This window comes from Gossypium raimondii, chromosome 12 (assembly GCF_025698545.1).
Source record: "Gossypium raimondii isolate GPD5lz chromosome 12, ASM2569854v1, whole genome shotgun sequence".
NCBI lineage: Eukaryota > Viridiplantae > Streptophyta > Magnoliopsida > Malvales > Malvaceae > Gossypium > Gossypium raimondii.
The window spans coordinates 56,420,578-56,448,442 of record NC_068576.1 but is presented as its reverse complement, the minus strand read 5'-3'; the positions used below and the strand labels follow the sequence as shown (position 1 = coordinate 56,448,442).

The following is a 27,865-nucleotide window of genomic DNA, read 5'->3' as shown; positions in this document are numbered from 1 at the left end:
TGTACTAGTTATTTAAACATGTTACATGTTATATATATGGGGTTAAAATCCATATACTTTTTTGATTTCTCTAGTTTCAAAATGCACCATTATTTGACCTTTGACCGTCCAAAAGAGTTGCACAACCATTGGTCAATTATTGCATATTTACTTATTATTATTCAAGTTTATAAACTCATAAGGAAAGAATTTAGTGATTTTTTTTTTTGTTAACAAACAAATTTGTACATAACTTTAAAGCAACGAATAAAATCGTTATAATTATTATTATTAAGTTTGGTTCCCCACTCATGGAAACTTGAGCTTGTAGAAGAGATAGATGAAACCAAAAAAAAAAAAAAAAAGAAAAAGGAAAAAGCGAGGTGGTAAAAAGCTGGTGGTGCATGGATTTTATGAGAAAGTTCATGTTACGTACGTTTGATTTTGCTATTTTCAGGGCCAAGCTAAAGCATGCATGCATCTAAAATTTTGCTACTTTAACTTTAGTTTTGGCTTTAACTTTATACAACATAAACAACAATTTAAAAGAATCTGTGATAAAAAAAAATTAAAAAAAGAAGAAGCTGAAAGTGCAAACTTTTGTGATGAACAAGTAATCTTTGATACGTGTCAAAATTAGAAAAAAATATATATTATGAAATTATTATAATTTTTTAAATTTAAATTACAATTTTTTTTCACGATATGTATCATTTACTAGTGTTTGAACTTTGAAGAAACCAAAGGGAACTAAGGCCCTATCTAACTTTTCTTGGAATAGCCCTCTCTCATAGATACTTCATAGCTTAGTTGTATAAATCTAACAAGTAAACATTTATAACGCAAAACATGATGGATGGTGATGGAATGTGTCATTGTGTTTGAGGGACCTACTTAAATTTAAAAAAAAAAAATTAAGGGTTTTAATTAATTTTTTAATTTTAGGAGTTTAATAAGAATTTTTAAAAACTACAGGTTTAATTATTTTTTATTTTAAAAAGGATTAATGAGATTTTACAAAAAAATTGTAATTAAAGAATTTAAAAGTTTAAAACTTTTGAGTAGGGCTAATTAAAATTTCAAAATCATTATACATTGGATTACTGTAATTATTTATGTATAGAATATATAAACATAAAACAGTGTTATGCCGATAGTATAAATGTAAAAATTATAAAAATTAAAGTTTATATACAATATTATATAGTTTTGATATTTATTTTAAAAGAAATTGTTAACATAAATGTAAAGTTATTAGTATAATTCAACTTTTGTTATATACAATTATAAAGTGGTCAGAAAAGGGAACAAGAACAGCAATGGTGTGGTCGGGTCTCTCCCATCATCTGAACTATAAAACAAAAATAATTTAATAAAGAAAAAAAATATGAAAAATACAACACAAGAGAATAAATAAATATGCCAAGACAAATTTTGAAAATAAATTAAAGCGAGTTATGGTATATTTCTGAGAAGTGAAACAAACCTTAGAAGTGTCACATCAATTGAAAGGAATGAATAAATGGTGAAGCCAAAAGAAAATATTTTAAAAGGGCCGAAATTAAATTGTATATTTTATAATTTTAATATACTATATCTTTATAACTTTTAAAAGATTAAATTATTTTTTATTATTTTTTGGGGTCAAAGTATAATTTTATTACCATTAATTTAAAATTTTATAAGTTATAAAAGATATATTTTAAGGGGACCGAAACCCCTGCCTACCCCTTAGCTCCACCACTTAAGTGAATTTACTAGGACAGGGGAAGCCTTATATACAAATTTAAATACTCTAACAGGTATGTAATAAATGTATTAAGTGTTAAACAGTGAGCGGGAAATTCAAAATGCAAATCAAATTAATTGTAGCTATATATATATAAAAGAAAGAAAGTCAAATGGTAACATTAATACAAGTCTTTTCTTTTTTAATCACAACTAATATAGATGCATTTTATTGAGATGAACGTTGTTTTCGATAATTCGTTAGGGTTGTTTATGATGATGATTGAGGTTATATTTAGTATAATTAATGCACTATTTACGCTCGTTTTATGATTAATAAAAATTATATTGTAAGGGTTTTGATCGTTTCTCCCAACAATATTATTTTTGAGAATAGAATTTGTATTCTCCGCTTGAAAGTTTAATGCACTTTATTACTCTACACCCAACACTTGTTGATACGAATCATTTATAATCGTCTTTGTCGAAACCATTTTTTGAAAACAAAAAATTTAGGTTGTCGACTCTAAAAAAAATGAAAATTTGTGAGTCGCCACCAATCTTTTATTGAGGTATGATTGGATCACCTAAAAAAACGGGTTTGGTCTACGAGTTTTAGAAAAAAGGATCCGGGAGTCAATTACGTACGAGGAAGGATTAGCACCCTCGTAGTGCCCAAAATTGGTACCTAGTTAATTAATTAGTATCTTAAGGTCGAGAATTTGGAAAAAACGTAATCCTTAGCAAAACTTAAAAGGCTACGTATTAAGACCCTTATTATTTCAGAGAAAGAAGATACCACACCCAATGCGTTAGGGCACAGCATTCTAATTTTCCCCAAAATGAATTGGGCCAAAATACTTGTACAATAAAACTTTAAAAGAACATCCACTCATCCAAGATTTAAGAAATCACACCCAATACGTTAGGGCACGATTCCTCTAGAATCCCAAACTCGGAATATTTCCTTTACTTTAAAAGAACATCCACTTATCCAAGATTTAAGAAATCACACCCAATACGTTAGGGCACAATTCCTTTAAAATCCCAAACTCGGAATATTTCCTTTATTAATTTTAAAAAAAAATCTTCATTTCGAGAAATCAATGCGTCACATCCAATACGTTAGGACACAACGTGTTGAATTCCCAATAATAAGTTTTTATTTTTTTTGATTGAAGAGAAATGCTCGATTGTCAGATTTAACGAAGAAAATCGGAACCCAATACGTTAGGGCTCAATTCCCTTGAAAATCCTAAATACGAACATTATCTCAATTTTAAAAAAAAATTCTATCTTTAAATTTGAGTAAAAAATGATGTAACGTGATTTTATACATACAAATGCTATAATAATAACAATAATAAATACATCATCGACATAAAAATAATATAAGCAAATGAATAAAACGAAATAAAAAAGGGTAATCCATGACATGCAAAATATTAAATGTAAACACAATTATACAATGGATGGGATAGCAAACAAATAAATAAGGATCAAAAGATGTACACATGAAAATTATGAAGATTAAAATATACATATAATTTACAAATAAAATTTTAGGTTATAGAATTTATATATAAATACAACACATAATATAATTATGAAAATAAGGAAAAAATAAGTATATTTTAAAAAGGAAAAAAGGTGAGTATTTAATCACTTAAAACGTAAATATATACATATATATATGAAAATATTCATTTAAAAAAAGGAAAATATTCGTTTTAAAAATATATATATGTGTAATGTACATATAAAAGGAATATATATAAATAAAAAATTAGAATAAAATAATAATTACACTATTAATTAATAAAATAAATAAAAAGAACATAAAAACTAAATTGAATTGCAATTAAAAAATCTGGGGTAAATCCACAAATAAATAAAAGTAAAAGGACTAATTTAAACGCGCGAGTTACATAGAGGGGCTGGAAGAGAAATTTTCCCTTCTCCTCTAAAACGGCACCGTTCAAAAGGATTAAATTGGAATTTAAAATAAATAAAAGGTAAATTAAAAAAATAAAAAACTTAATTACAAAAACATTAAAAGGCGGAGGGCTAAATAAAATAGATAAATAAAATTAGCAGTGGTATCACCTTCTCCTTTTTTTTAAAAATCGTAAATAAGTAAAAAATAATCGAACGAAAAAAATAGTAAGCCACCTTTAAAAAACTGCCAATCGTTCTTTTTTTTATTATTTCTCCTCCCTCCCTTTTCTCTCTTTTTTTTACAATGAAGGAGAGGCCTCTATTTATAATGAGCCTCCCCAAATCTAACAGACAGATCGATTACATCAACAATTTGAGATTAAAGGGTATCTACAAATTAAATCTCTAAGATTACAAAATCATATATTCTAAGATTGCATGTCATATCTAAGATTATATATCATCTCTAAGATTGCATATCATATCTAAGATTGCATATATCATATATTGGATTGCATATCATATCTAAGATTGCATATCCTCAAAAATTATGTTTCCATATGTGAGTCCGGGCTAAAATTGGATATTACAGTCTCAATATTATTATATCACATGATGTAAACGATTTGTATCCATAAACGATTGTATTATTTTCAAATTTATTTTCCTAAGATTCAACGTATGTCTCAAGGCGATTTTAAGGGGGAGGGCAGGTAGGGGCATTGTCTTCCCCAAATCACAAATCATGTAAGTTAGTCCTTGTATAAACAGTCCCCCTCAAAAATGAAAAAAAAAATGATGAAATCAAATATTATATTTTAACTTCTTAAAAATTTATAATTTAATTCTCGAAAAAAAATTCACCCCTTTTTTTGTATCGACAAACATATAGATGACTTGTATCTCTACTAACGGTCGAATTCTTTTTGAATCTTTATTTTTAATGTACTAAAAATTATGATTCCTTTAAATAATTTACAAATCAATGTAGTTGAACGTTAGAGAAAAAAAATGAAGATATATATATGTAGGGTAGAGTAGGGGCAGATGAGAATAAAAAAAATATAAAATGCATGGGAGATTCACTTATTACGCAAAACTTGGCAGATTCCGACTACACAATATTCCTGAGTTCTGACTACATTTTCACTAACTCTTTTGAAACCCTATCTTAAATTTCAATAATATTATTGAATCATAGTTTACTGATTTATATTTCAAATTCAAAGTGGTCCTATTTCGCGGGGGTATGAACAAAATAAAATAAAAATTATTCAGTGGGATTAGACCGTTGATGAGGCAATGCCAGCAGCAGCAGCATATGCATCAGATCAGGTTTACCCATATACTATAAATTTAATTAATTAAACCATACATTTTTATCTGCAATATTTGGACAAAACATCATGAGTTTATGCATCGATCATCGTACTACATGTTATAAAATTTATAATAATAATAATTAAACAAGTTTTTCTTTTCTTTTTTTGGGGTTTCTCTCTCTTTCTTATCTGTTGTTGGGTGGGGGTAGTATTATTTGGTGGTGGTGACTGTGTCAGTTTCTTTCATGCATGTGTGTACATGTTTTGAAATGTCAAATGTGAGAATGGGCGGTGGAGGGGAGAAGACTGAGATTGGGATTTTTGTGTGTGTGTGTGTGTGTGTGTGGGGTTAATAGCAGCCTGGCTATGGGACATACCCCCTCTTCCACTTGTCTCCATGTTTGGTTTTGTATAATTTAGGGTTTTGGTGGAATAGACTAAAGATGGAGTCTGTGAGGATATTATTGGAGGTTGGAAAAAGGAAGGATGAAAATGAAAGTGAGGGCGGTGGACCCATTTGTGTATAGGCTATAATAAAATCAATCAAATGATCATTGCTCTATATACTCTACAGTGTTATACCCTGAGACTCACTCCGTGTGTGCTAGAGTTAAAGATAAGAGACTGGAAGAAATTGAAGGGTGGGTGAGAGAGGGAGAATTTGGTTCCCAATTCACAACGAATTTGTATTTCGGACAAGTCTGTAAAGTGTTGTTAGATCAACGGGTTAGTGAACATGTTACCATTTGAGCTAGTAGGTTGTGTGGAACACGTATGATTTATTTGTTTAAGTAGCTGAAGAGAGGTTCCAATTTTGTGATTGTGAACCCACTAGAGACAATACCAAGCCTGTTTAAAGACTTTTCCCAAGAAATCAATCTACTCTAAATAAAATGAGTTTACATATTTGAGTGAAACTTGAATTATAAATTTCTTAAATTTTCATCACGTCTAGCAACATGCAACATCTAATATGAGATTTTAATATAGCGGGATCCTATAGGATTTTTTTTTAAATCAATGGTTGTGAGTCAGAGATAGAAACGAGGAGGCTGTAGCCGTTTGATCAAGCCATGTCAAAATCTATAAAATTGTACGGGTGATTTGAAACTTGTTAAATAGATTACCAAATTCGTTGTTTTTCTCTAAAAATTAGTTTCTTTCCTTTTTTAGTGTTGAAACCAATTGGGTTAATTAAAAGATAAACTCATGTTCCTTAATGCAAATCTTACCTGACATGATCAACAGTAAATTGGTGTTTTTTTCTCCCTTTTATTTTAAAAATTAGTTTTAAAAAAATCTTACGATAATAAGATGTTGAAATACATTCCACCCTATTAACAAGTCTTTCATTTGGGCTGTGCTTATAATATGCATAGATGGGTAGGCCATAAATACTTGCTAACCCAATTATTGGTCGAGCTCGTTCTTTCCAAGCTAACTAAATAGATCTCTTCCGAAAGCAAATCAAATAAATGGACTTTAGAGTTTAGGGGCAAACTAATAGCAATTTTATTTTGTTTCTTAAAGTATTTACCGAAGTAAGTTCAGTAATTAATCATCTGTAGTCTGTAAATTTATTAAGGGAATAGATGTTGACCACGAGTTTTAAAATTACTCTGTACTCAAGGTGAAAATTAAACCCTCGACCACCGATTTAGGAGCAAACTAATAGTGAGGTTAAAGACGATTGCAAGATGATATATAATGATTTAAAAAAAATTGTTAATCTAGAATATTTGTCTAATTCAATGGCTCGGAAGAAAATTATTTTTAAAACTTAGATAAACTTGAATTTATTTTTAATTTAAATGTATTTTTATTTAATTTTAATTAAGAAAATTATTATATTTTAATTACTAGTAATATATAAAATCTCATATTGTAAATTATGTTTGTGAATACAAATCTAAAATAATCATAATTATTATAGTTTCTATTTCACAGATTTCTTTGAATAATAAAAATAATTAACATATATAAAAAATATTTAATATAATGTTTGTGATCCTAAACTGTTCATACTCTTTTTACAATTTAACTAATTAAAATTTAAGCGTGTTGGAGCCCACAAACCTAATTGAGTTACATGTAAATTGTAAAGGGCTGTGTGAAGATTTTGTACTTTTCTACAAGACCTCTTGCCAATAAAAAATGCCTTCCTAAATTTATCTTCAACTTGCTAAAAGCCCACATCTAAACTAGGGTTTAAGTTTGGAGCCCAAAATCCTTAATGGGCCATTTTATAAATACTTTTTCACAAGTCCTCCATATTTTTCTTCGGAATTTTGGAGAACAATGACATGATACTTAACTTGGCTTGCATTAAGGGCAAAAGCAATCAATTTCCCAACTTTTTTTATGGTCAAACTTTCTGGATTCCTTTTTCCCATTGCTTTCGTAGAAGCCAAACAGTACAACAAACTCTCATCCCAAAGTTAAAATACGTTGTTAGTCCTTATACTTTGACAAAATTTAAGATTTAGTCTATATACTTAAATTTTAAAAGATTAAGTCCTTTTACTTTTTTAATTTAAAAATCTCAGTTAAATCATTAAAATATTAAGTTTTCTCATAAAAAAAAATCAAATTGACACGTTGATTAGGCACTTCTCTTATGTAACGAGTCATTTGATTGATGAAAATAATTATGTTAACTAGTTGATAAATTTTAACGAAAACATAGTAATAATGATTGGATTAGAATTTTTAAATTGAAAAAATAAAATAGGGACTAAATATCAAAATCTATGAAAGTATAAGGACTAAAACATATTTTAACAAAAAAACTCAAAAAGTACAAAACTTATGTACTGCTTTAATCCATTTCATTAACCAACCTGATAGATATAACCCAACAATCGCAGAGCTTATAATAATAATACCACATGAAACTCGAAACTATTATTTAAATTTAAAAATCATATAAAAACACATGTAAACTTCATATGTGAAATAAAAAGAATACTTGATGAGTAGGTGGAAATATATAAACTTGGTCTAAAAGTACACCAATACCAGTACCGCATCCATTTTCCACAATTTTGTTCACAATTTGAGTGACTTAAAAGCATAGCGAATATGTATATTATATGCTCAACATTTACGTTGCCATGGCTACTATATATATCGTCCCATGAATCTTTTCATACCCTCATCGTTTTCACATTTTTCTGTTCTTATATTCCTTATTTACTTTTAAATTTTGATAAACCAAAATGGCTGGTTTTTCACCGAGAAAACTCTCTTTTTCGATTATTTTCCTTGGGCTGATGACGGTTCTACGGTCACAGGCGGCATTAGATGTCCATTATTATGATCGAGCATGTCCTGAAGCTGAGAAAATTATAAGATACACTATATTGAATGCCTCCATGCATGATGCTAAAGTTCCTGCTCGGATTCTTAGGATGTTCTTTCATGACTGTTTCATAAGGGTACGTATGTTGTTGTTTACGTCTTTTTAGTGTCAAAATGTGCAGCCATTTTTAGGTTGAAATGATTTTTCTTGGGGTGGTGACAGGGATGCGATGCATCGGTGTTGTTGGACTCGACTCCGCAAAATCAAGCGGAGAAAGATGGTCCTCCTAATATCTCTCTTCGAGCATTCTATGTGATTGATGACGCGAAAACTAAGCTTGAATCGGCGTGTCCGAAGACGGTCTCTTGTGCTGATATAGTCGCCATTGCAGCAAGAGATGTAGTAGCAATGGTAAACATTGAAAAACCCTTTTAAACGAAATTTCTATAATTAACCTTGCAAACTGTTGAAGGGAAGTTAACTCTTTTTGGAAAAGTTTTGAAATGTTATTGTTTAAAGTTGACAAATCCCTCCAAGGGTCGACATTATCTTCATGGGTCGAACCGAAGTTTTGTCTCCCGAATCTCTAAAGGGTTCGAGTGCCTTGAGAATCTACTTGAAGAGATGATAGATTCATAAAATAAAACCATCTTGGATTGAACCGTATGTGGTGCATTATCGCTTCAGAAATAGTGACAATTTATCAATGATAGGATTTGAATCCCCAACTTATAAGATATAAGTCACTTGAGGGGATATATATCCTATGGGTTGAGGGTTCAACCCATACAATTAATGATCACCATTTTGGTAGGTGTTTAATTCTACTAGTCACTCTTGTCTTTTGAATACGCCATTACTTAGGTAGTCTTTTAACACATTCTAACTCTTTACGGAGTTGAGATATTAGAATCCCAACTTAACTCGGAGAAAATATTATTGACCCGATAAAGTATCAATTAGTTTTAGATGCATGACACTTCTTGAGAAAGAGTTAGCTAGCCTCCTCTCCTCTCCCCTTTCCTCAACACAAACGCACAAAACTGAACATGTCTTTGTTTCCTACAGTCAGGAGGGCCTTTCTGGAACGTACTTAAAGGCAGAAAAGATGGCAGAATCTCCAAGGCTTCCGAAACCATCAACTTACCAGCCCCAACTTTCAACGTTTCAACACTCATTCAAAGCTTCACTAAGCGAGGTTTAGGGGTCAAGGACTTAGTAGCCCTATCCGGAGGTCACACCCTAGGATTCTCACACTGTTCTTCATTCCAAGCTCGGCTCCATAATTTCAGCTCGGTTCATGACATCGACCCTACAATGAACCCTGAATTTGCAGAAACACTGAAGAAGAAATGCCCGAAACCAAATAAAAATGGCAATGCAGGACAGTTCTTGGACTCCACGGCATCAACTTTCGATAATAATTATTACAAACAACTGTTGGCAGGGAAAGGTGTGTTCGGATCCGATCAAGCCCTGTATGGTGATTATAGGACTAAATGGATTGTTGAATCATTTGCTAATGATCAAAGCTTGTTCTTCAAAGAATTTGCCACATCGATGGTGAAGCTTGGGAATGTAGGGGTGATGGAAAATGGAGAAGTGAGATTGAATTGCAGAGTGGTAAATTTAGGGCTTGAGAAAAAGAGAGAGAATGAGAGAGAATAACAGAGATTGAGCGGCAATAAAAGACTGCTTTCTTTTTCCTTTGTTTCGTTGTGTGAATTCATGTTGTGATTAATAAGTTTCTTGTACTTTAAGGTACATAATGATTGGTGTATTATGTACCAGAAGAAATAAAATTTACTGTAATAATCGACATGAAAAATATTTTGGAGCCATATTGGAAAGTATGCCAACTTTATTATACTTCGCTTTACGTAAAACCATCATTTGCTTCTTTATTTTTGGTAAAATTGTTGACGAAAATGTACTCATTGCATTATAATACTTTTCACTGTAGCTGACACCTAATGAGAAGATAAATAAACCTGATAAAAACTGAAGGAAAAGTAACTCTGTAAAGCCCTTATCATAGTATTTTTTTTATTGTTTTATAAATAGGTTTAATGTTTTGAGAGTTGCTACGTATCCTCACTTCTGATCGGTAGATTTCGTGTCTGTGTGGTCATTGTAAGTATATTTTACCAGAAAGCAGAAAACAGGTACATGTTCAATGTAGTGATATATATCCTGCAATTTATTATTGCTTTATAGTTACATATGTTGTGCATTATTTCTCTTGTTTTATTGTGAATTACAACTGATCATAATCGGATTGGGTAATTATTTGATTTTTGGTTCGGGTTTATTCGGCCTAAAAAATATATTTAAAGTTCGGCCTAAATAAAAATATTAAATTCGAGTTCGACTCGGTCTATTTATATTAAAACAAGTATATTATTTTTATATAAAAATAAATTTAAAAATATAATATATCAAATACACTAAAAATGTTAAAATAAATATTTTTCAACAAATTGAAAATAACACTAAAATAGTTATAACTTTAGGGAGTAAATGCTTATAAAATAGTAGTAAAATTAATAATATATAAAGCAAGAGTTATACAATATTTAAGTAATAGCAACAAAATGGCAGTAAAACTACATCAAAATGGCATAAAACAATAACAAAACAATAGTGAAAAAAATAGGCAAATTCGGGCTAGGCTCAAACCAAAAAAAAATCTTACCTAAGGCTCGGTTCGTTTAAAAAACAAGCATTGTTTTTTTTTTTTTTTTTTTTGCCCAAATCCTCTCACTTTTTAGGTTGGCATTCAGGTCTGGGCTGATGTCCTAACTCATGATTAGATTTATTGTGAATATATAATCTTGAAAATTATTATGATATTTATGAATGTGAGATGTATCTATTTCTGTCTCATTTTATCTAACCTTATTTTTATTTAAAATATATAATTTTTTATGAAATATTATTTGAAATTAAATCCAAACTCTCATACATTGTAATATAATATATATTTTGTCACTAATTTTAATTTCATATGATTAGGTGAGACGAGACGAGACAAGACAAATTATTATTATAATTATTCTATATCCATTAAAAATTCACCTCTCCTTATCTTATGTCTGCTTTTCAAAAAAATATGTCCATTTATTTATTAAAAATGTCCATTTTATTCAAAAGACTTAATGCATAGTTCTATATCTGAATTTGACATTTTTTAATATAATATTTGTATTTGACAAAAGCTAAATATTTTGGTGTCTGAAGATAACAACATTAACTCAAATCAACCCTAAAATCTAAATTAAACATCAAAAAATTAACATCATTACCTTTTAAGTGTCAAAATATAGCAATTTTGTTATATACAAGTACCATAATTAAATAAAAATAACATAAATATCACTAAAGAAAATATTATACTCAAATATCAAATAATATATTAAACCTATTCAAAATCAACTATTTCGTATTTTTTTAAAAAAATTATTACAAATTCGGATCATATTTGTTCTCTTTATGATAATGTCTAGAACTACTCATAACCGCTCTCCAATCCATAAATAAGAAGATAATGCACTTTAACATATATAAACTTACGTCCACTTATTTTCAATAATGTTCATATCAATTAAGTTAAAAGAAAAATCTGCAACTATTTCGAAATTTTGTCCGAGTGTTGAGGGATACAGGCGGGTCCTAACATAGTTGGGTTTGTGTCGACCCAATAACCGGCATTATCATCATCTCTTTAGATAGATGTAAATGATCATTAAAAGTGCAAAAGTCAAAAGAATATGCAATTTTATATACTAAATAAAGCAGCTTTACACCAAATCTTTGTTCAATAAAGAAAATTCAAAGGCAGGGAAGGGCATTTTCAGAATCCAGCTTTTGGTTCAATTGCATTAGATATTCACCTTAAAACCTATTTAGCAGGTTGAGATCATAGGCACATTCTTAATTGTCAGTGAATTATTCTCGTGAGTTAATTGTAAATTAAGGGTTAAATAATTTTTGGGTATGAATTGGAATTGAATGTAGTAATTTTTATATTTGAGTTTAAAATTTTTTCAAGTTAAGCTTTAAATTTGATAATTATTTTTAGGTTGGAATTAAAACATTTTTTAATCTAAGTTAGCCTTTGATATTTCTTAAAACACTTAAAGTTTAAGCTTGTGGGGAAAATTGTCAAATTTAGGCCTTAATATGAGAATAATTGTTAAGTTCAGCGACTAATTAACTTAGATAAAAAAATTTAAGCCTCAATATAAAAACAGTTACCTAGCTCAAGTTTCGAATATGAGAATAATTGTTTAGTTCAAATCTTAATAACGATTTAACCCAACTGACAATGAAAAAAAAAATTGAGGATACATAAAACAAACCAAACTGTTCTATATCTGCCCAAGAACCCACCATTTTCTGAAAGGACTTATTGTTAAACTCTTAGCCTTGTTATGGTTACAAAATTTTTTGACAATTTTTTTCCATATCTAGCTATAGTTCTTGCCATTTTACAAAAAGGAACAAGCCCTCATTTCACAATGCTCAAAGAAATAAACTATGCTCCAATCTCTACTATAATTCAAGGCAAAACAGGCGAAGATTAAGATCTAAAGAGCTAGCTGCATGGTTTATATGTATGATTGCTTCTAGGACAGGCTACAGCTAAATTTCCAATCACCATGCCAGAATTTTCATCATGCTACTACATCAAATCTATAGAAAAAAACATACCTGTTGAAATGACCTGTGTGGGGGCAATCATCTTACGATATTAAGCTGAATCAGTCACAGGGCAACTCTCCTTTGGCAAGTCAGTGTAAACTAAGTGTTGGGAACCCAGCCCTTGAATATACTTAATTACAGCACAAAATACTGTACTTACCTGCCAAGTAAGAGGCGCCCTTTGACTGGTTTGCTTATTCACTAATTCCCATCACCATGGATATGCCAGTTCTTGCACTGCAATCTTTGCTTGAAATCACAGCTGATTTTATAAGCATTTCCAATGGTGTATTAGAGGGAATAACCCTATCCGTGAATAGCATATGCTGGAGGGGTTATGCTATTGGATATCCTCTTTTTGCTTCTTTGACCTTAAGTGCCTCTTAAAGGTTCAATATAAGGGTATGAGAATATATGTTTTACTCTTTACATATAGTCCGTCCATGGTAGGTTAGAGGACAGAGTAAAAGAAGGCAGAGTTTTTAAGGGCAGACATATCATCCTCACACCCCTTTTTAATTTTATTTCCCCTTTTTCTTTTGCTTTATTTATGGTTCTTATAGTGTTTTGGTTGAGTTCAATAGAACAAAAGGGAATTTGGATTGTGATTTCCTCTTTTATATTCCCAAGTAGGAAATGGCTCCTAGAGAAAAAATAAAAGGGGTAGAATGTAACTGAGAGGTTGTTATATTATACAGATTTGATTAAATCAATCTTCCTATTATTAAATGGATTAATTTAATTTTGTATTATTAAAATAATTAAATAAAGTTAATTTAGAATATATTTAATATTTATTGTTTAAAAATATCATTTATTATTTAACAGAGCTAATATTTTTAAAATTTTTATAATTTAAAAATAAACTTATTTTTTTAAATTGAACTGCAATTTTATAGACATATTCACTATTCAATCTAGGACTTCTACTGATGTTTAAGCGTAGAAAAAGTGTGGACTTTTTGCTAAAAGAGATGGAAACAGATAACAATTAGTTGAATAAATGGTCACTTGATCTGACATTGATCAATAGACAATTTAGGGCCTTTCCTGTTCATCACAAATTTTAAAATTGTTCATAAAAGTTAAACTTTCGATTATGGGTTAAGGTAAAAAATAAATCATGCTATTTCACTTAACTCTTGTGGTTCAATTGTCTTTTTCTTTTTAGTAAAATTAATTAACATGTCTTTTAAATTGATTTTGCGATAGAAACCGATTCTTCTAAAAATATTTGTAATAATATGATAATTCTTATTATGTTTGCATTCAAGATCGATAAAGATAGAACATATTTGATGTCACCAACATCATTAGAATTCCAAGGAGCTACACAATTACCTCAAGAAAGGATTCAAACGCAATCTATAAAGGAAACACAAACTCTACCTTGTGTCGCCTGCATTCAACCTGAGTAACTTTGCAAATCAAAAAAAGTCTCCTCCGCTTCTTTCAATATAATCTTCTTACGATTCCATATGTCAGTCAGTAAGGGAGCCATTAACAGTACGATCATCATGTGATTGCAACTTCTTCGCCACCCTCTTAACTTTGGAGTTTCTACCTCTGGGCTTTTGCTCTTCTTTTTTTTTTCAACTAATAAATTCAATTTATCTTCAATCTCTGCCATTGATCTCAGCTTCTTCTTCACACCATCAAAGGTAGTCAACAATGTACTAAAGTTTTGCACCATCGCACCTTTATTAGTCTTGTGTAGCCTTTCACTACTCGAAGGACTCTTATCAATCCAAAGCTCTGGGCATAAATTATTAGTTGCCTCATTCTCTACAAGTTCAACATTACCGGCCCGAACCATTTTGGCTTCCACTCTGACTTTTCTCCAAAAAGAATTTCTTACTCCAGATCTTGTCATTCTAACTTCAACTCTATAGCCGTATAAACTAAACCCATCTTATGTAATCTCTCAATCGCCTTGTTTGCATCAACACAATATGCATAACGTATAAATCCAAATCCTCGATCGTATTCACCTTTTTTTTGTGGGATGAATGCGTCAACAATCCTACCATGATTCTGAAAGATATGCCATAAAACCCTTCGTATGTAAACGCGGTGGTAAATTGTCCACAAATACGGTCTGAAACCAGTGGTTGTTTACTCCGTTTCTTCTCTGTAAATGATCCATGGTGCCACGGTTATTTACTTTGATTTATTCATTCAGATTTTCATTTGATGTCCATCATTTGTCCTTTCAACCCCTCTTTTATTGACCATAGATTAGAGTGTTAGAAGCTGGTAGTCTTTTAGGTTAATTTAGAGTCTTATAAATTAGGAGTCAGATTATATTTTAATTCTTTTATTTAAAAATAGGTAAATTAGTTATATGATTTTTTTAAAATTATTTATTTCTGTTATTAAAAACTAACGTACGATTAACGAGGCAAATGTGATGTGCTATGTGTGCCTTATGCTAATGTGTATGGATTAATTTTTAACCGTAAAAACATATGAAAATTTTAATAGAAAGACCAGTTTGCACTTTGATCTAGAAGGAGCAAAATGCAATCAAATTCCTAGTATAAGAAACTTGATGATGCTTTTAAGCTATTTTTTTTTTTCCTTTTCAGCAAAAAAGAAAAAATCTATCTCATTCATGTCATGTTAAACCATGGTGGCACTAACGATAAGGATGCTAAGCTGAAGCAGTCACAGGGCAACTCTCCTTTGGCAAGTCATGGGAACAAATGCCATAATATGCACCATTACCTGCCTAAGTGAGAGGTGCCCTAAGACTGGTTTGCTTATTACTACCAGCTCCCTCTGGTTTTGGACTATGGAACAGCTTCGCTAGGTTTCTGCAGCTGATGCTTAAACTTCTTTTATAAGTATTTTATGAGGACGGTACAGAATAAACCATGGATGAAAATGGCATATGCCAATGGGTTATGCTGTGGATATAATTTTTTGACTCCTTTAAAAGAACCTTTGGATAGATTAAATTCCATGCATGGCTTTTACTTTTATGGTGAGAAGTGGAAAAAAGCAGTAGATTTGCAGAGATTCTCCACCAACAAAAATCATAGTGAATATGAGTTAAAGGGCTCTCTAAAAGCTTCATATTCCTTTTACCTTTTTCCACTTTTGATATATGCAGTAATATCAGTTTTAGTTAGCTTAGTATTAGATCATAAACTCAACCAGCATCATATACAACTATTTTGTAATATTATTAAAATACCTTCTAATTTATAGATTAAATTATATTTTATTAAAAGTAATTTAAACTTAAAATATCATACATAATAAATAACTAATTTTACTATTATAGGAAATTTTAATAAATATATTTAAAACATAATATTCTTCACTCAAATCATGGGTGTGACATAGTAACTTAACATACAACTATCCATTTGATGAGTTCCCAATTGGTATGATTCTTAAATCCTTCTTTACGAAAGTCTATCCTTCTGAATTCGTACTCCCATAGCTCTACATCAAAAGTTAATAAAAAATAATTCAAGTTAAACTATAATAGATGGAATAAACATACTAAGTTACATTACGTTATATTTTAAATTAATTTGTAATTATACCTTCCAAGCATCATGACAGTAGCCTGAGGATTAGTTCCAGGTGTGGAACTAAAGGTAGAAGCATCGATAACCCTAAGGCCATCCACGCCAATGACCTTGTAATCTTCATCCACAACCTTCCCAACTTGGCATCCTCCTTGATGATGCCAAAATGTCATCACAGTGTCATTGCAGAATTGTTCCAAAGACGAAGCAGTATCAAAGTGTCTCGGTCTCTGGTTCAAGGGAAGTGCTGCCACCACATTAAGAAGCTGTTGAGTCGAGATGGTTTGGTAACGAAATTTCGAGAAGGCTTTGGAGTTCACAACGTTGATTATGGTTTTCATGCCTTGTACACAGTTTCTCAAGTCTTCTGGTTCTTGAAAGTAATTGAACCTCACCTTGGGGGTCTCGTTTGGATCGGTGCTACGAAGCTCAAGGTGGCCTGTTGAGAGTGGACGAGCAACTTTTTGAGCAATGATGCCACCGTTAAGTCTTGTATCGAAGAAGGACCCAATAGTGGTCTTTGCATGCGACAACCATTGCCATTGTTAAAAAATGTAGTGAATCGTATGATCATAACCAAAAAGGAAAATGGTAATTACTACATCCCATTTTTGTAAGTTTTCCTTTTGATACTTCCGCTAGATATTATTTTTAATTTAGTTAACTTCTATGTTACAATACTCCTACTTTAGTAATTCAACTTAGTAAATTTTCATTTTGTCATTCTGTTTTAGAATTATTTTACTTTTTCAAAAAAAAAGAAGAAAAATTAAATTTTATATATAAGGAATTAGTTCTTCTATGAAAATGAAACTCAAATTTTCCAAATAAAACCCAGGTTTTCCTTATAAAACCAATTTCTTTTCATAAAAACCTAGATATTTACCTATAAAACCCATGTTTTTCCCTTTTCAAAAATATCTAGAATTAATTCTAAAACGGGGAAAATAAAATAAATTGAAAAGAAAAATGATTTTTATGTAAAAGCCCAAGTGTCTCCTTTTTACTAGAAAAAATAAAATTAATTCAAAACAAATTATTTTATCTTGTAAAAACCCGACACAATTCCCTATAAAAATTTATATTTTCTTTCCTTCAAAAAGTAAAATGGTTGGCAAAAATGAGTCTACAATAAATGAGTCTACAAGTGATTAAAATAAGAAAACTATCTAACTTGAAGTGAAGTGACTAAACCCCCCCACCCCCCCCAAAAAAAAAAACAACTAATGACGGTGCTATATTTTATATTTTTATTTCCGATGACCAAAACAGAAATTTACGAAAGTTAAATGACTAACAATATAGTTTACCCAAAAAAAACACATATGAAGAGGTATGAAATTGCAGGTAAAAACCTGGTTCAAGATGGAGAGCAAAAACTTGGAAATCCACCCAAAAGAAGGAGCCAAATTCAATCCACTTCCGGCTTCAATATAGTTAACAAGCAGGGATATGCCCACAGTTGAAAGAAGTGAGAGCTCAACGGGATTAGGGGATGGAATAAAAACACCATTCAATGTATTGTCGGCCATGCCTTGGCCAACCATAGGTTGGTCTATCACCACCTCGATACCAAGTGACTCAAGTTGAGAACGTGGCCCAATGCCGCTCAACATCAATAATTGTGAGCTTCCAATGGCACCTGCTGATACGATTATTTCACTCTTGGAATCATTTGTTAAATATGCCGTGTGCTTTTCTCCCATTGCATCCTCATATATCACCCCAATAGCTCTAGGTCGTGATCCAACAGCTAAAAGTTACATATTAAGTTGTAAGATCATTAAGAGCAAGTAATTTACATATTAAGCTGTAAGATCATGCAACTTACTTTGTGTTGTAAAAAGGATCTTGGTTACCGTGGCATGCAAGTAAACTATGATATTCTTTGGGTCAGCATATTCAAGCAAGTCAGCTGCACTATGTCTATGATCATTCATGTCGAAAATGGTTGAACCAATTTTAGTCCCATTGATGTGTTCATTTGTATATCCGTTGTATGGTAAAATCCCAGCTTCAAGCAACCCATCCCTCACTGCTGTTTGCCATTGCAACAATGGTGCCTTGAAAACCACCTTGTTTTCAACCCACTGATATGCATCATTCACCAAAGCTTCATCCAAACCAGATTCCTTTACGAACTCGGTTTCGGCGTGTGAGTAAAACCCGGCGTTGAAGACGGTGCCACCGCCGAGTACACGTGCTCGGTGGTTGTATACTCCGTCCTCAGTAATGAATATTTGAGCATATGAATCGGGGGAGGGATCTAAAAGAGTGAGCAAGAAGTTGCCTTTGTCTGTCTTACCAGGGTTGCGGTAGGGAGACCCTCCTCTTTCGAGGACTAAAACGTTGGCGGTTTCTGATAGAGTTGCGGCCAAGGGACAGCCAGCGGCTCCTCCACCGACCACAATATAGTCGTGGTATGAGACCGGAGGTGCTGTTGTTGATTCGTGAACGAAACTGTAATTTGGAGCTGCAAAATAATGGATCATATATATATAAGAGATAGATATATCTTAGTCATTAGTGTTTGTTTCTATTAATTTTCAAATCTTTACCTGTCTCAGCATGGGAAAAGTAGGGATCCAAAGCATAAACAGCGACAAGCAAAGCTTTGAGGAACCCCATTGATCCCAAATCCATCCTGTATTTCCAAATTTAGCTTTACTTTCAATATCGGCACAAGGGATGACTTGGGACTCCCTCTTAATTATATATCCGCAGACCTTGAGGATTTATACATCAACTTAACAATCATCGTAAGAAAATAAATATTAAAACTATTTATCAATTTTACAATTATATGCATCAATTTTTATTTTAATGTAATTTTTAAAAATATCAACACTATAAACTATGTGATACTATCTTCTTGTATATACTAACATTGGATCTTTTGAAAAAAAAGAATTATTGGATTTATCTATTTTTTAAATTTTTATAAATGCACTCAATTAGATCAAAATAAAAATTTAGGTATAAAATTATTACACGAAAATTAAAATTTATGTGAAATATTGAAATTTATTTAAAAAAACTATAAACAAGACATTTGCATATGTTAACCAAACTAAAACCAAGTGTTAATTAATAAATGGTTTAATAATGTGTTGGGGAAGAGTGTCAAATTTATTATTGGATTTATTTAATTTTTATAATTTTTATAAATGTACAAGATTAAAATTTGGGCAGAATACAAGTAAAACCCCTTTTTTTTCAAAATTTACCGAAATAGGCCCGGTAAATAATTATTTACCGGAATGGGCCATTATCCCCGAAAACGCGTCCACGGCAGCAGATGTCAAGGTACGTGACAGGAAAACGCGTCCTCAAGGGCGCGCTTAGTCCACGTGGACAGAAAGCTCGCTGAAGTTGACGCGTTTTGTTGCCACGTCAGCACGTCCCAGGGGACGCATTTTCCCCGCGCGTGAACAGTGCCAACGGTCATTTTTTTGACCGTTGGCCCCCCTAACGGTAAAAAAAACTATAAAAACCCCCCACCCCTTCATTTTTTTTCACAAATTAATCCTTTCTCAATTTTCTCTCAATTTGCTCTCAAATTAATCCTTTCTCAATTTCCTCTCAATTTCCTCTCAATTTCCTTCCAAATTTCTCTCAAATCCATATTTAATCTCAATTTGCTCTCAATTTGCTCTTAAATTTCTCTTAAATCCCTATTTTTAATTATTTTTAAATAAATTTTAATTTTTAAAATTTTTTTTAAATCGTAAAAATTTGTACGAATTTAGCAATGGCCGGAGAATTGATTCGTCTTGATAACAAGCACATATCCGTCGAACAAATGAAAATGGTAAGTGTTAAATTTATTTTTAAATATTATTTAAATTTTTTTTATTTATGCATTTTTAAATAATTATTAATTTATTATGTGCTATAAAAGTCTGTAGATCGGATATTGGAATGCTATATCCGGAATATGCATGGTCCTCCATCACCGTTGGTAGAGAATTACCTGCGGGAAGTGGGTTTTTAGCACGTGGCGACTGTAGGCCGGGGATCCAAGTTGGACCCGAAACTTATCAGTGCGTTGATTGAGAGGTGGAGACCCAAGACGCACACATTCCATCTTCCATGTGGAGAGTGCACTATCACTTTGGAAGATGTCAATCTGCAATTTGGATTGCCGGTGGGACGGTACCAGTCAACGGTGCATTGATCGGCAATTGGGGAGCGGTGTGCTACGAGCTTTTGGGCGCTATTCCGAAGAAAATTAACGGAGGTCAGATTGAGATGGGCTGGTTACGAGACACATTCCCGGATCCGGATGATGATTCAACCGAAGTAGAAAGAGTCCGATATGCTCGGGCATACATTCTTCAGATAATTGAAGGTTATCTGATGCCGGACTTGTCACAGAACCTCGTACATCTAAGATGGCTGCTGAAACTCATTGATTTTAGAGCAGCCGGTGAATTGAGTTGGGGGTCTGCCGTGTTGGCAACATTATATCGGGAGATGTGCGGGGCGACGTGACCGAGTAAAGCGAAAATCGGAGGTTGTCTGCCACTACTGCAGTCATAGGCACGGTTTCGCTTTCCATTTTTACGCCATCGAGTGGACCACCCATATACATTCCCACTCATAACGAGGTAAATTTTATATTAGATTTTACAATTATTACGTAGATTTTTAAAAATAATAGTATGCTAAAGAGTTTATTTAATTAGATGGAACCATCCGGCAAGTTATGCTCGATTACCTACCTCTCTTGAAGATATACAGCTTCTATTGGACCAACGGTTGGAAGCACTAGTAAGTATTAAATAAAATAGATATTTCCATAATGAGATAGTCGATTGGTATTTAGTATTTAGTACATAACTAATATTTCCATCATGGTCATATAGTTTGAATGGACACTATACGAGGATCCGGCAATTCGGGCAGTAATTTTGGATGAGTACTTCCAAAATTGAAACGGTTGGCATGTGAAAGTCTCATTGGTCAACTTTGCGACTGTAGAGATGCACTAGTCGAACAGAGTATTACGGTAATTTGGATTCTGACAACCGATTCCTCTGGCACCTGAGGTGTTGGATGATCATCACAAAATTGACCTACGGCAATTGCATACGGATTGGCTGAGATTCTGGTCACACTACATCCAAATGTGGGAAGATTGGTATGACTATATACCTATTCGGGAACCGATTATCCTTCCAGAATTAGCGTGCATGCCGTAATACATACCATGGTTTAGGATCAATGGAAAGCCATATTTACTCTCGCCAGAGGAGAGGCAGCGACAATTGCGTGTCCAAAGGGAACAACGTATCCCTTTAAATCCAAGAAGAAGGGACGGCGACGCAAGCCCATCAACGAGGCCTAGAAATTCACCCGGCCCATCATCAGTGCCCATAACTTTATCAGGCCCAGCAACAGCAAAAACACAGTCACCCGACCCAGTAGTTCAACCGATGATACCCACAACACAGCCTTTTCAGATGATGCCAAGTGCGTATCCTAGCTTTTTTATGTATCCTAACCCTTATATGTTTCCTTTTTCTAGTCTCATGGCAGGTTGGAGTAGAGGTGCTCATGGGCCAGGCGGCCCGGCCCGCCCGAAATATGGGAGGGTTTGGGTAAAAATATAGGCCCAAAATATGGGCTTGAGCAAAAAAACGAGGCCCAATTAAAAAACGGGCCGGGCCTCGGGCACAACTTTTTTGGCCCAGGCCTGACCCGAATATAATAAATATTTTTATTATTTTTTATTTTCTTTATTTTAAAATACTTTTAAAATACTTTTTTAAATTTTGTTAAATTTTAAAAAAATTTTAAAAAATTTTTTTAATTTTTTTTAATTTTAAAATATTTTTAAAATACTTTTTTTAATTTTTGTTTTAATTTTTAAAATAAATTTTTGGTATTTATTTAAAAAACGGGCCGGGCTGGATCGGGCCTATGAATTTTTTTCCCGGGCCGGGCCTAGGCAAAATTCAGGCCCATATTTCGGGCCGGGCCCGGGCCTAGGACCCGGGCCGAAATTTTTTTATGGGCCCGGCCCGAACTCGGCCCGGCCCATAAGCACCTCTAGGTTGGAGTCAATGGCCCGGTTCATCTCCATTTTCGACTACGCCGATTGGAAAGTCGATGTATAGGCCATCGTCGCAGGAGAGATCGCAAGAGGGGCCGTTGGGGAGCTCTTCTTTTTACCAAATGCCATCACCATATGTGTAACACCCCCAACCCGTATCCGTCACCGGAATCGGGTTACGGAGCATTACCAAACATATCGGATAACTTATCACTGATTCACAAATAAATAACATACATGGCATACTTTAATCAATACATTACCTAAATACATGGCACAATATCAAAAGAAAGGCACATCTCTAAAATTTATCTGAGGTCGGGATTGCTCTGGATGCTAGACCGGACACTGGCTTTTTTTTTACTAACCTGCGCGCAGAAACAACCGTACGCTGAGTATGTGTATACTCAGTGGTACTACCATAATTCAATTTATAATTAAATACATTAAATCATACACATACTTTTTCATTACAACTAATAAATACTTAATGAACAAATCTATCTTTTTATATTAACAATTATTTATATATATAAATATCATTCTTATCTCTTTATTCCAATTTTCACCTTTCTCATTTACTATATCATTCAGGATTGGTTTTATCAGTAAATTTATTTCAGTTGTCCCTATTAACTTGACTCGGACTCGGCGGATACACGGATTCCAACCAAACACACCAGTACGGCACATTATCCCTAAAACGGTACATAGTATCTGATCAATAAATGACACATAAGTGCCTGAAACGACACACGAGGTGCCTAATATGACACATAAAGTGCCAGATCGGCAAAGCCGATAAATCCCGTACTCTTCCAAATCCTATGGCATGCCAACTATATCCGACTTAGCCCGACTAATTAATAGGGTATTCAAATTCTCAATTCTCTTTCATTTCTAATTCAAGATCACTTTTCCACTTTCTAATCAATTAACAATTTAATACCAATACATATTTCAATTAATCACATATAATCATATTTCAATTCAATTCAAACCACTTTTCAATCAATACACAATTCACATTTTCACACATATTCATAAATTAATTCACTTTATTTAATTCAGTATTTTAAATTCATTTTTCAATCAAATTCAAATCACTAATATTTTTTAATCAATATACATTTCAAATACTCACATATTTCCATCATTCAATTCAATTTGATTCAATTCAAGTCACTATTATCATTCCAGTTGCTTACCTAATTTTACTTACCATGCATTTTAATTAAAATATAATAATTAAAATAAATAGATTTGAATTATAGTAATATAAACCCGAATTTGCTCGATTATTCCTCAATAACCTTCTCTTTTCCTTTGTGTGCCGATGCTAGCTCGATATTAGCTACGAACAATTAAGATAATTTCACAATCATTAGCACAAAACAATTTAATTGCTGAAATTTTTTTATCTAATTTTTACTTTACTTCTAATTTAATCCTAACTAACCTATATATTTTTCTTTCTCAATTCATACCTTTTACTACTTAATTTCCTACCAAACTTTCCTACCAAACTCACATTTAACTATCTAACTTTTATCATATTTTCATAATTTCGAATTTATTTCAATTTAATCCCTAAAATTCAAAACTTATAGTTTAGTTTACAATTCAATCCTTTATTCAATTCCAAATAAAATTTCTATCAAATAAATCACAAATTTAACAATTTATTCAACATGAACCATGCTAAAAAAACTATAAACTTCCAAAACCTTAACTTATTTTCAACAAAATTTTGTTTTAAAACTTCTAAAACATTTAAATTAAAAGAAAAGGACTTGATTAAACTTACCTTTAAAGTTTTAAAACCTTAAAACCTCAATTTTCCCTTTTCTTTCTTTCTTTTCTTCTTTCCTTCCTTCCTTCTCTGTTTCTTTTTGCTTTTGTTTCTTTCTTTTCATTTCTTTTTTCTAATAATATAATATGATAATAATAACTAATATATGTACTTCATTTTTCCACATGTCATCATATGCACCATACATTTGTTAACAATTTTATTTATTTAAAATATAATAATATAATTAATATAATTTACAATAAAATAATAACATACTTTTAAAAAATCTAAGATTTTTATCATGCATATGCCACTCAACTTTAGAAAAGGCATAATTCCTATTCGGTCCTTTTAATTTTTCTTTAATCTATTATTCAACTTTCGCCCTTACTTCAATTTAGTCCTTTTTAATCAATTAACTATCGGAACACTAAAATTTCTTAACAAAACGTTAATACTATCCTATTGACACTCCGTAAATATTTATAAAAATATTTACGACTTAGTTTCTAATATCGAAGTCTCGATACCTCGTTTTTGACCCAATTTACCTAATAATTTCTTTTAAATCACAAAATTCACTAATTCAAAAATATTTCTAAAATCACGCTTAACTTATAATTATTAATTAATAAATTTTTCTAACTTTTTCATCAAATTTAGTGATCTCAAATCACTATTCTGACACTACTGAAAATTGAGCTGTTACAGTATGGGTTTCAAACACCTTCGCTGTTGGTGATGCAAACACCTCCACATTCACTATTCTATCAAGGTGGCTCATTATCTCAACACTGATAACTAGATCCCCTACCGGATGAACCAGAATCCCAGCCGGAGCAACCACAACCCCCGCCGAAAGCTGGACAAAGAAGGAATCCAGCGCGTAACCGTCGACGACCGCCATGTGGCACTGAATCTGGCAGGCACGAAGATTGATTTTTATTTTAAAATATATGTACAAAATAGTTTATATTAATGTAATAGAATACAAAATAGTTTAATTTGAATATTTTGATATTATTGATGTAATAAAATACAAAATAGTTTATTTTGAATATTTTGATATTATTTGATGTAATAAAATACAAAATAGTTAATATTCTTAATAATAAAAATTATTTTAAATAATTCAATATGTTGAACACTTGGCATATTATTTTATTTCACAATATAGGCAAATATTCTTAATAATACAAAGTTGTTTACAATGACGCTCAACTATTGCGATTTGGGTATGATTAGGGGTGTTCATTCGGTTAACCGACCTGAAATTACTATAACCGAATTAACCGACCTTCCAAAAATTTTAACCGTTAACCGAACCGATTTTTTTAAAAAAAATTAACCGAACCGAAATTTTTTCGGTTAATAAGGTCGATTAACCGAATTAACCGAAAATTATGTATTTTTATTTTGGTTAAAATTACTCAATTACCGAATTAACGAATTACCGAAAAATACCGAATTACTCAATTTTTTTATTTTTATTTTTAAAATTTAAAAATTTATAAATTATTAAAGTAAATTGGGTTTTAGACTTTAGTAAATTGGGTTGTCTTTTAGTTTTAGTTTTATTGGATTGGGTAATTGGGTAAACTTTAGTTTTAGTTTTATTGGGTTGGGTAATTGGGTTGGGTAATTGAGTTTGGGCTGGGTTGGATAATTTTATTTATTAATTTTTTCGGTTAACCAACGGTTTCGAACCGAATTAACCGTTAACCGAAAAATCATTAAAAATTAACCGATTTTCAATCGAAAAAATTCGGTTAACCGACCGATTAACCGAATTCGGTCGGTTAACCGAATTTTTTCGGTTTTACCCGAATTATGCACACCCCTAGGCATGATCAGCATGTATGGTCTGGATTCCTACACCATCCGCACAACTTGCCCTGACTGGCTGTTTCTCGAATATCCATATTGTTACGTATTCTAGTCAAGCAAGGTCGACCCTTCGGTTTGCGACGCAATTCTCTATCTGGTAACTGCTTAAAAGGAGCAAGCGGTACGAGCGGCCACTTACATTCATCTGAGACCGATAGGAAAACGTGTCTCCAGACGTTGTACATATTTTCTAATTTTGTGCACTTTGTCGACATAGCTCATTGGATCCAGACGGAGATTTTGACAAGCTACAATTACATGAGCGCATGGATAACGAAGTGCATCAAACATCCCACAGTAGCAAGTCCTATTTCGCAAGTGTACACGATATTGCACGCCAATAACACCTTGGTGTGGTCTGTCAAACTCTATCACGTGAAACTATAAGTTGTCTCAATCGTGACACACTGTGTGTATGGTGTTCGTCCGCGCCTTGGCCTTGTTAATTTATTGCACTACCTTACTGCACCATACATGGCCTCCCTGCATCTGGCCTGCATAACTTGCTGCTCGCTTTGGAAATAGCGCCGTCAAACGAAAACATGTCTCTCGCACAACTGATGTTATCGGTAGATGGCGCGTTCCTTTTAGAATAGAATTTATGCATTCAGCCAGGTTTGAGGTCATATGACCATATCGTAGGCCGCCGTCGTATGCTTGTGCCCACTGTTCGAAACGTATGTTGCAAAGGTAGTTCGCGCATTCGCTATTAATTGAACGCAAAACTGTCAACATCTCGTGAAAACGGTATTTATTTATTTCATACCCTGCCAATATAAGTTCATAGCAAAAATTACATACCACTTTTTCAATTATAATAAATTCAAAATGACAAATGAATTAATATAATAGAGACTAAATACTCATGTTGGTCACTTGTCATCGTTCACTCTTAGATGAATATTGCCTGTAGTAGTTGGAAGCAATGTGCCTTAGGCAATATCGATGGTGTGTACGCTGCCATAAGCTTCCCTGTCGATCAAATGCAGCTAGTATACCTCTACACCGATCTAAAATAACACAGATATCAGGTTGGGGGCACACATGCCACCTTAACCTAGATAGAAAGAAATCCCAATCATCAGATGACTCCCCCGGTGTTATTGCAAACGCAATTAGAAGAATTCTTTCATCGCCATCCAGTGTCACTGCAAGCAATAGCCGATGAGTATACCTACCAAACATAAAGGTACCGTCAATTTGTACCAATGGCTTGTAGTATGGAAATGTGTCTCGGCATTGCTTAAAGGTCCAAAACAAGCGTTTGAACATTTGACATCCACGTAGCAATCGGTTGTTGTAGTACTCATTTTTCGTTTCAAAGTCTATGATGCAACTTGGGACGTATCTCTCTAGCACTTGACACCACTGCCATATTTCATTATATGAAGCATCCCACCCACTATGCATCTTTTCCAACGTCTTCTACTTAGCTATCCAAGCATTGCGGTAAGAGGCGTGTACCCCATTTGGCTACGAATATTGGTAATTAAGATCGGCACTGAAATCTTGGGATCTGCCTTCACCGTGGGTAGTATCAAGCTAGTTAACATAGCTGAATCCATATTGGGATGATCTTGTGAAACACCTATAAATGGAGTACATTAAATA

At 32.4% G+C, this 27,865-nt stretch overlaps 2 protein-coding genes across 3 annotated transcripts; one reads left to right on the top strand and one right to left on the bottom strand.

Moving 5' to 3' along the window:
* Positions 1-8,114: 8,114 nt before the first annotated feature.
* LOC105765583 (peroxidase 66) lies at positions 8,115-10,109 on the top strand. Its single transcript, XM_012584771.1, has 3 exons — positions 8,115-8,404; positions 8,491-8,679; positions 9,337-10,109. Exons 1-3 carry the CDS (start codon positions 8,186-8,188, stop codon positions 9,934-9,936), a joined length of 1,008 nt encoding a protein of 335 aa, XP_012440225.1. The 5' UTR covers positions 8,115-8,185; the 3' UTR covers positions 9,937-10,109.
* Positions 10,110-16,218: 6,109 nt separating this feature from the next.
* Positions 16,219-24,478, bottom strand: LOC105765582 (protein HOTHEAD). 2 transcript variants are annotated; one of them, XM_052624982.1, is made up of 6 exons: positions 24,380-24,478; positions 19,073-19,158; positions 18,346-18,987; positions 17,870-18,267; positions 16,530-17,032; positions 16,219-16,425 (listed from the first exon to the last, which is right to left on the bottom strand). In XM_052624982.1, exons 2-6 carry the CDS (start codon positions 19,155-19,157, stop codon positions 16,386-16,388), a joined length of 1,668 nt encoding a protein of 555 aa, XP_052480942.1. In that variant the 5' UTR covers position 19,158; positions 24,380-24,478; the 3' UTR covers positions 16,219-16,385. The 2 variants fall into 2 exon arrangements, with proteins under 2 accessions (XP_052480942.1, XP_012440223.1); XM_012584769.2 differs by lacking the exon at positions 24,380-24,478 and having other exon boundaries at positions 19,073-19,229.
* Between the last annotated feature and the right edge of the window lie 3,387 nt (positions 24,479-27,865).

What these genes read in the sequence shown, in the direction of transcription:
- LOC105765582 (XM_052624982.1), bottom strand. Translation starts at nt 19,157, where the DNA reads ATGGATTTGGGATCAATGGGGTTCCTCAAAGCTTTGCTTGTCGCTGTT. An exon ending in GATCCTTTTTACAACACAAA is followed by an intron (nt 18,268 to 18,345) that starts GTAAGTTGCATG and finishes TGTAACTTTTAG; the next exon opens with CTGTTGGATCACGACCTAGA. An exon ending in TGCTCTCCATCTTGAACCAG is followed by an intron (nt 17,033 to 17,869) that starts GTTTTTACCTGC and finishes TCGCATGCAAAG; the next exon opens with ACCACTATTGGGTCCTTCTT.
- LOC105765583 (XM_012584771.1), top strand. Translation starts at nt 8,186, where the DNA reads ATGGCTGGTTTTTCACCGAGAAAACTCTCTTTTTCGATTATTTTCCTT. An exon ending in TTCATGACTGTTTCATAAGG is followed by an intron (nt 8,405 to 8,490) that starts GTACGTATGTTG and finishes GGGTGGTGACAG; the next exon opens with GGATGCGATGCATCGGTGTT. An exon ending in CAAGAGATGTAGTAGCAATG is followed by an intron (nt 8,680 to 9,336) that starts GTAAACATTGAA and finishes TGTTTCCTACAG; the next exon opens with TCAGGAGGGCCTTTCTGGAA.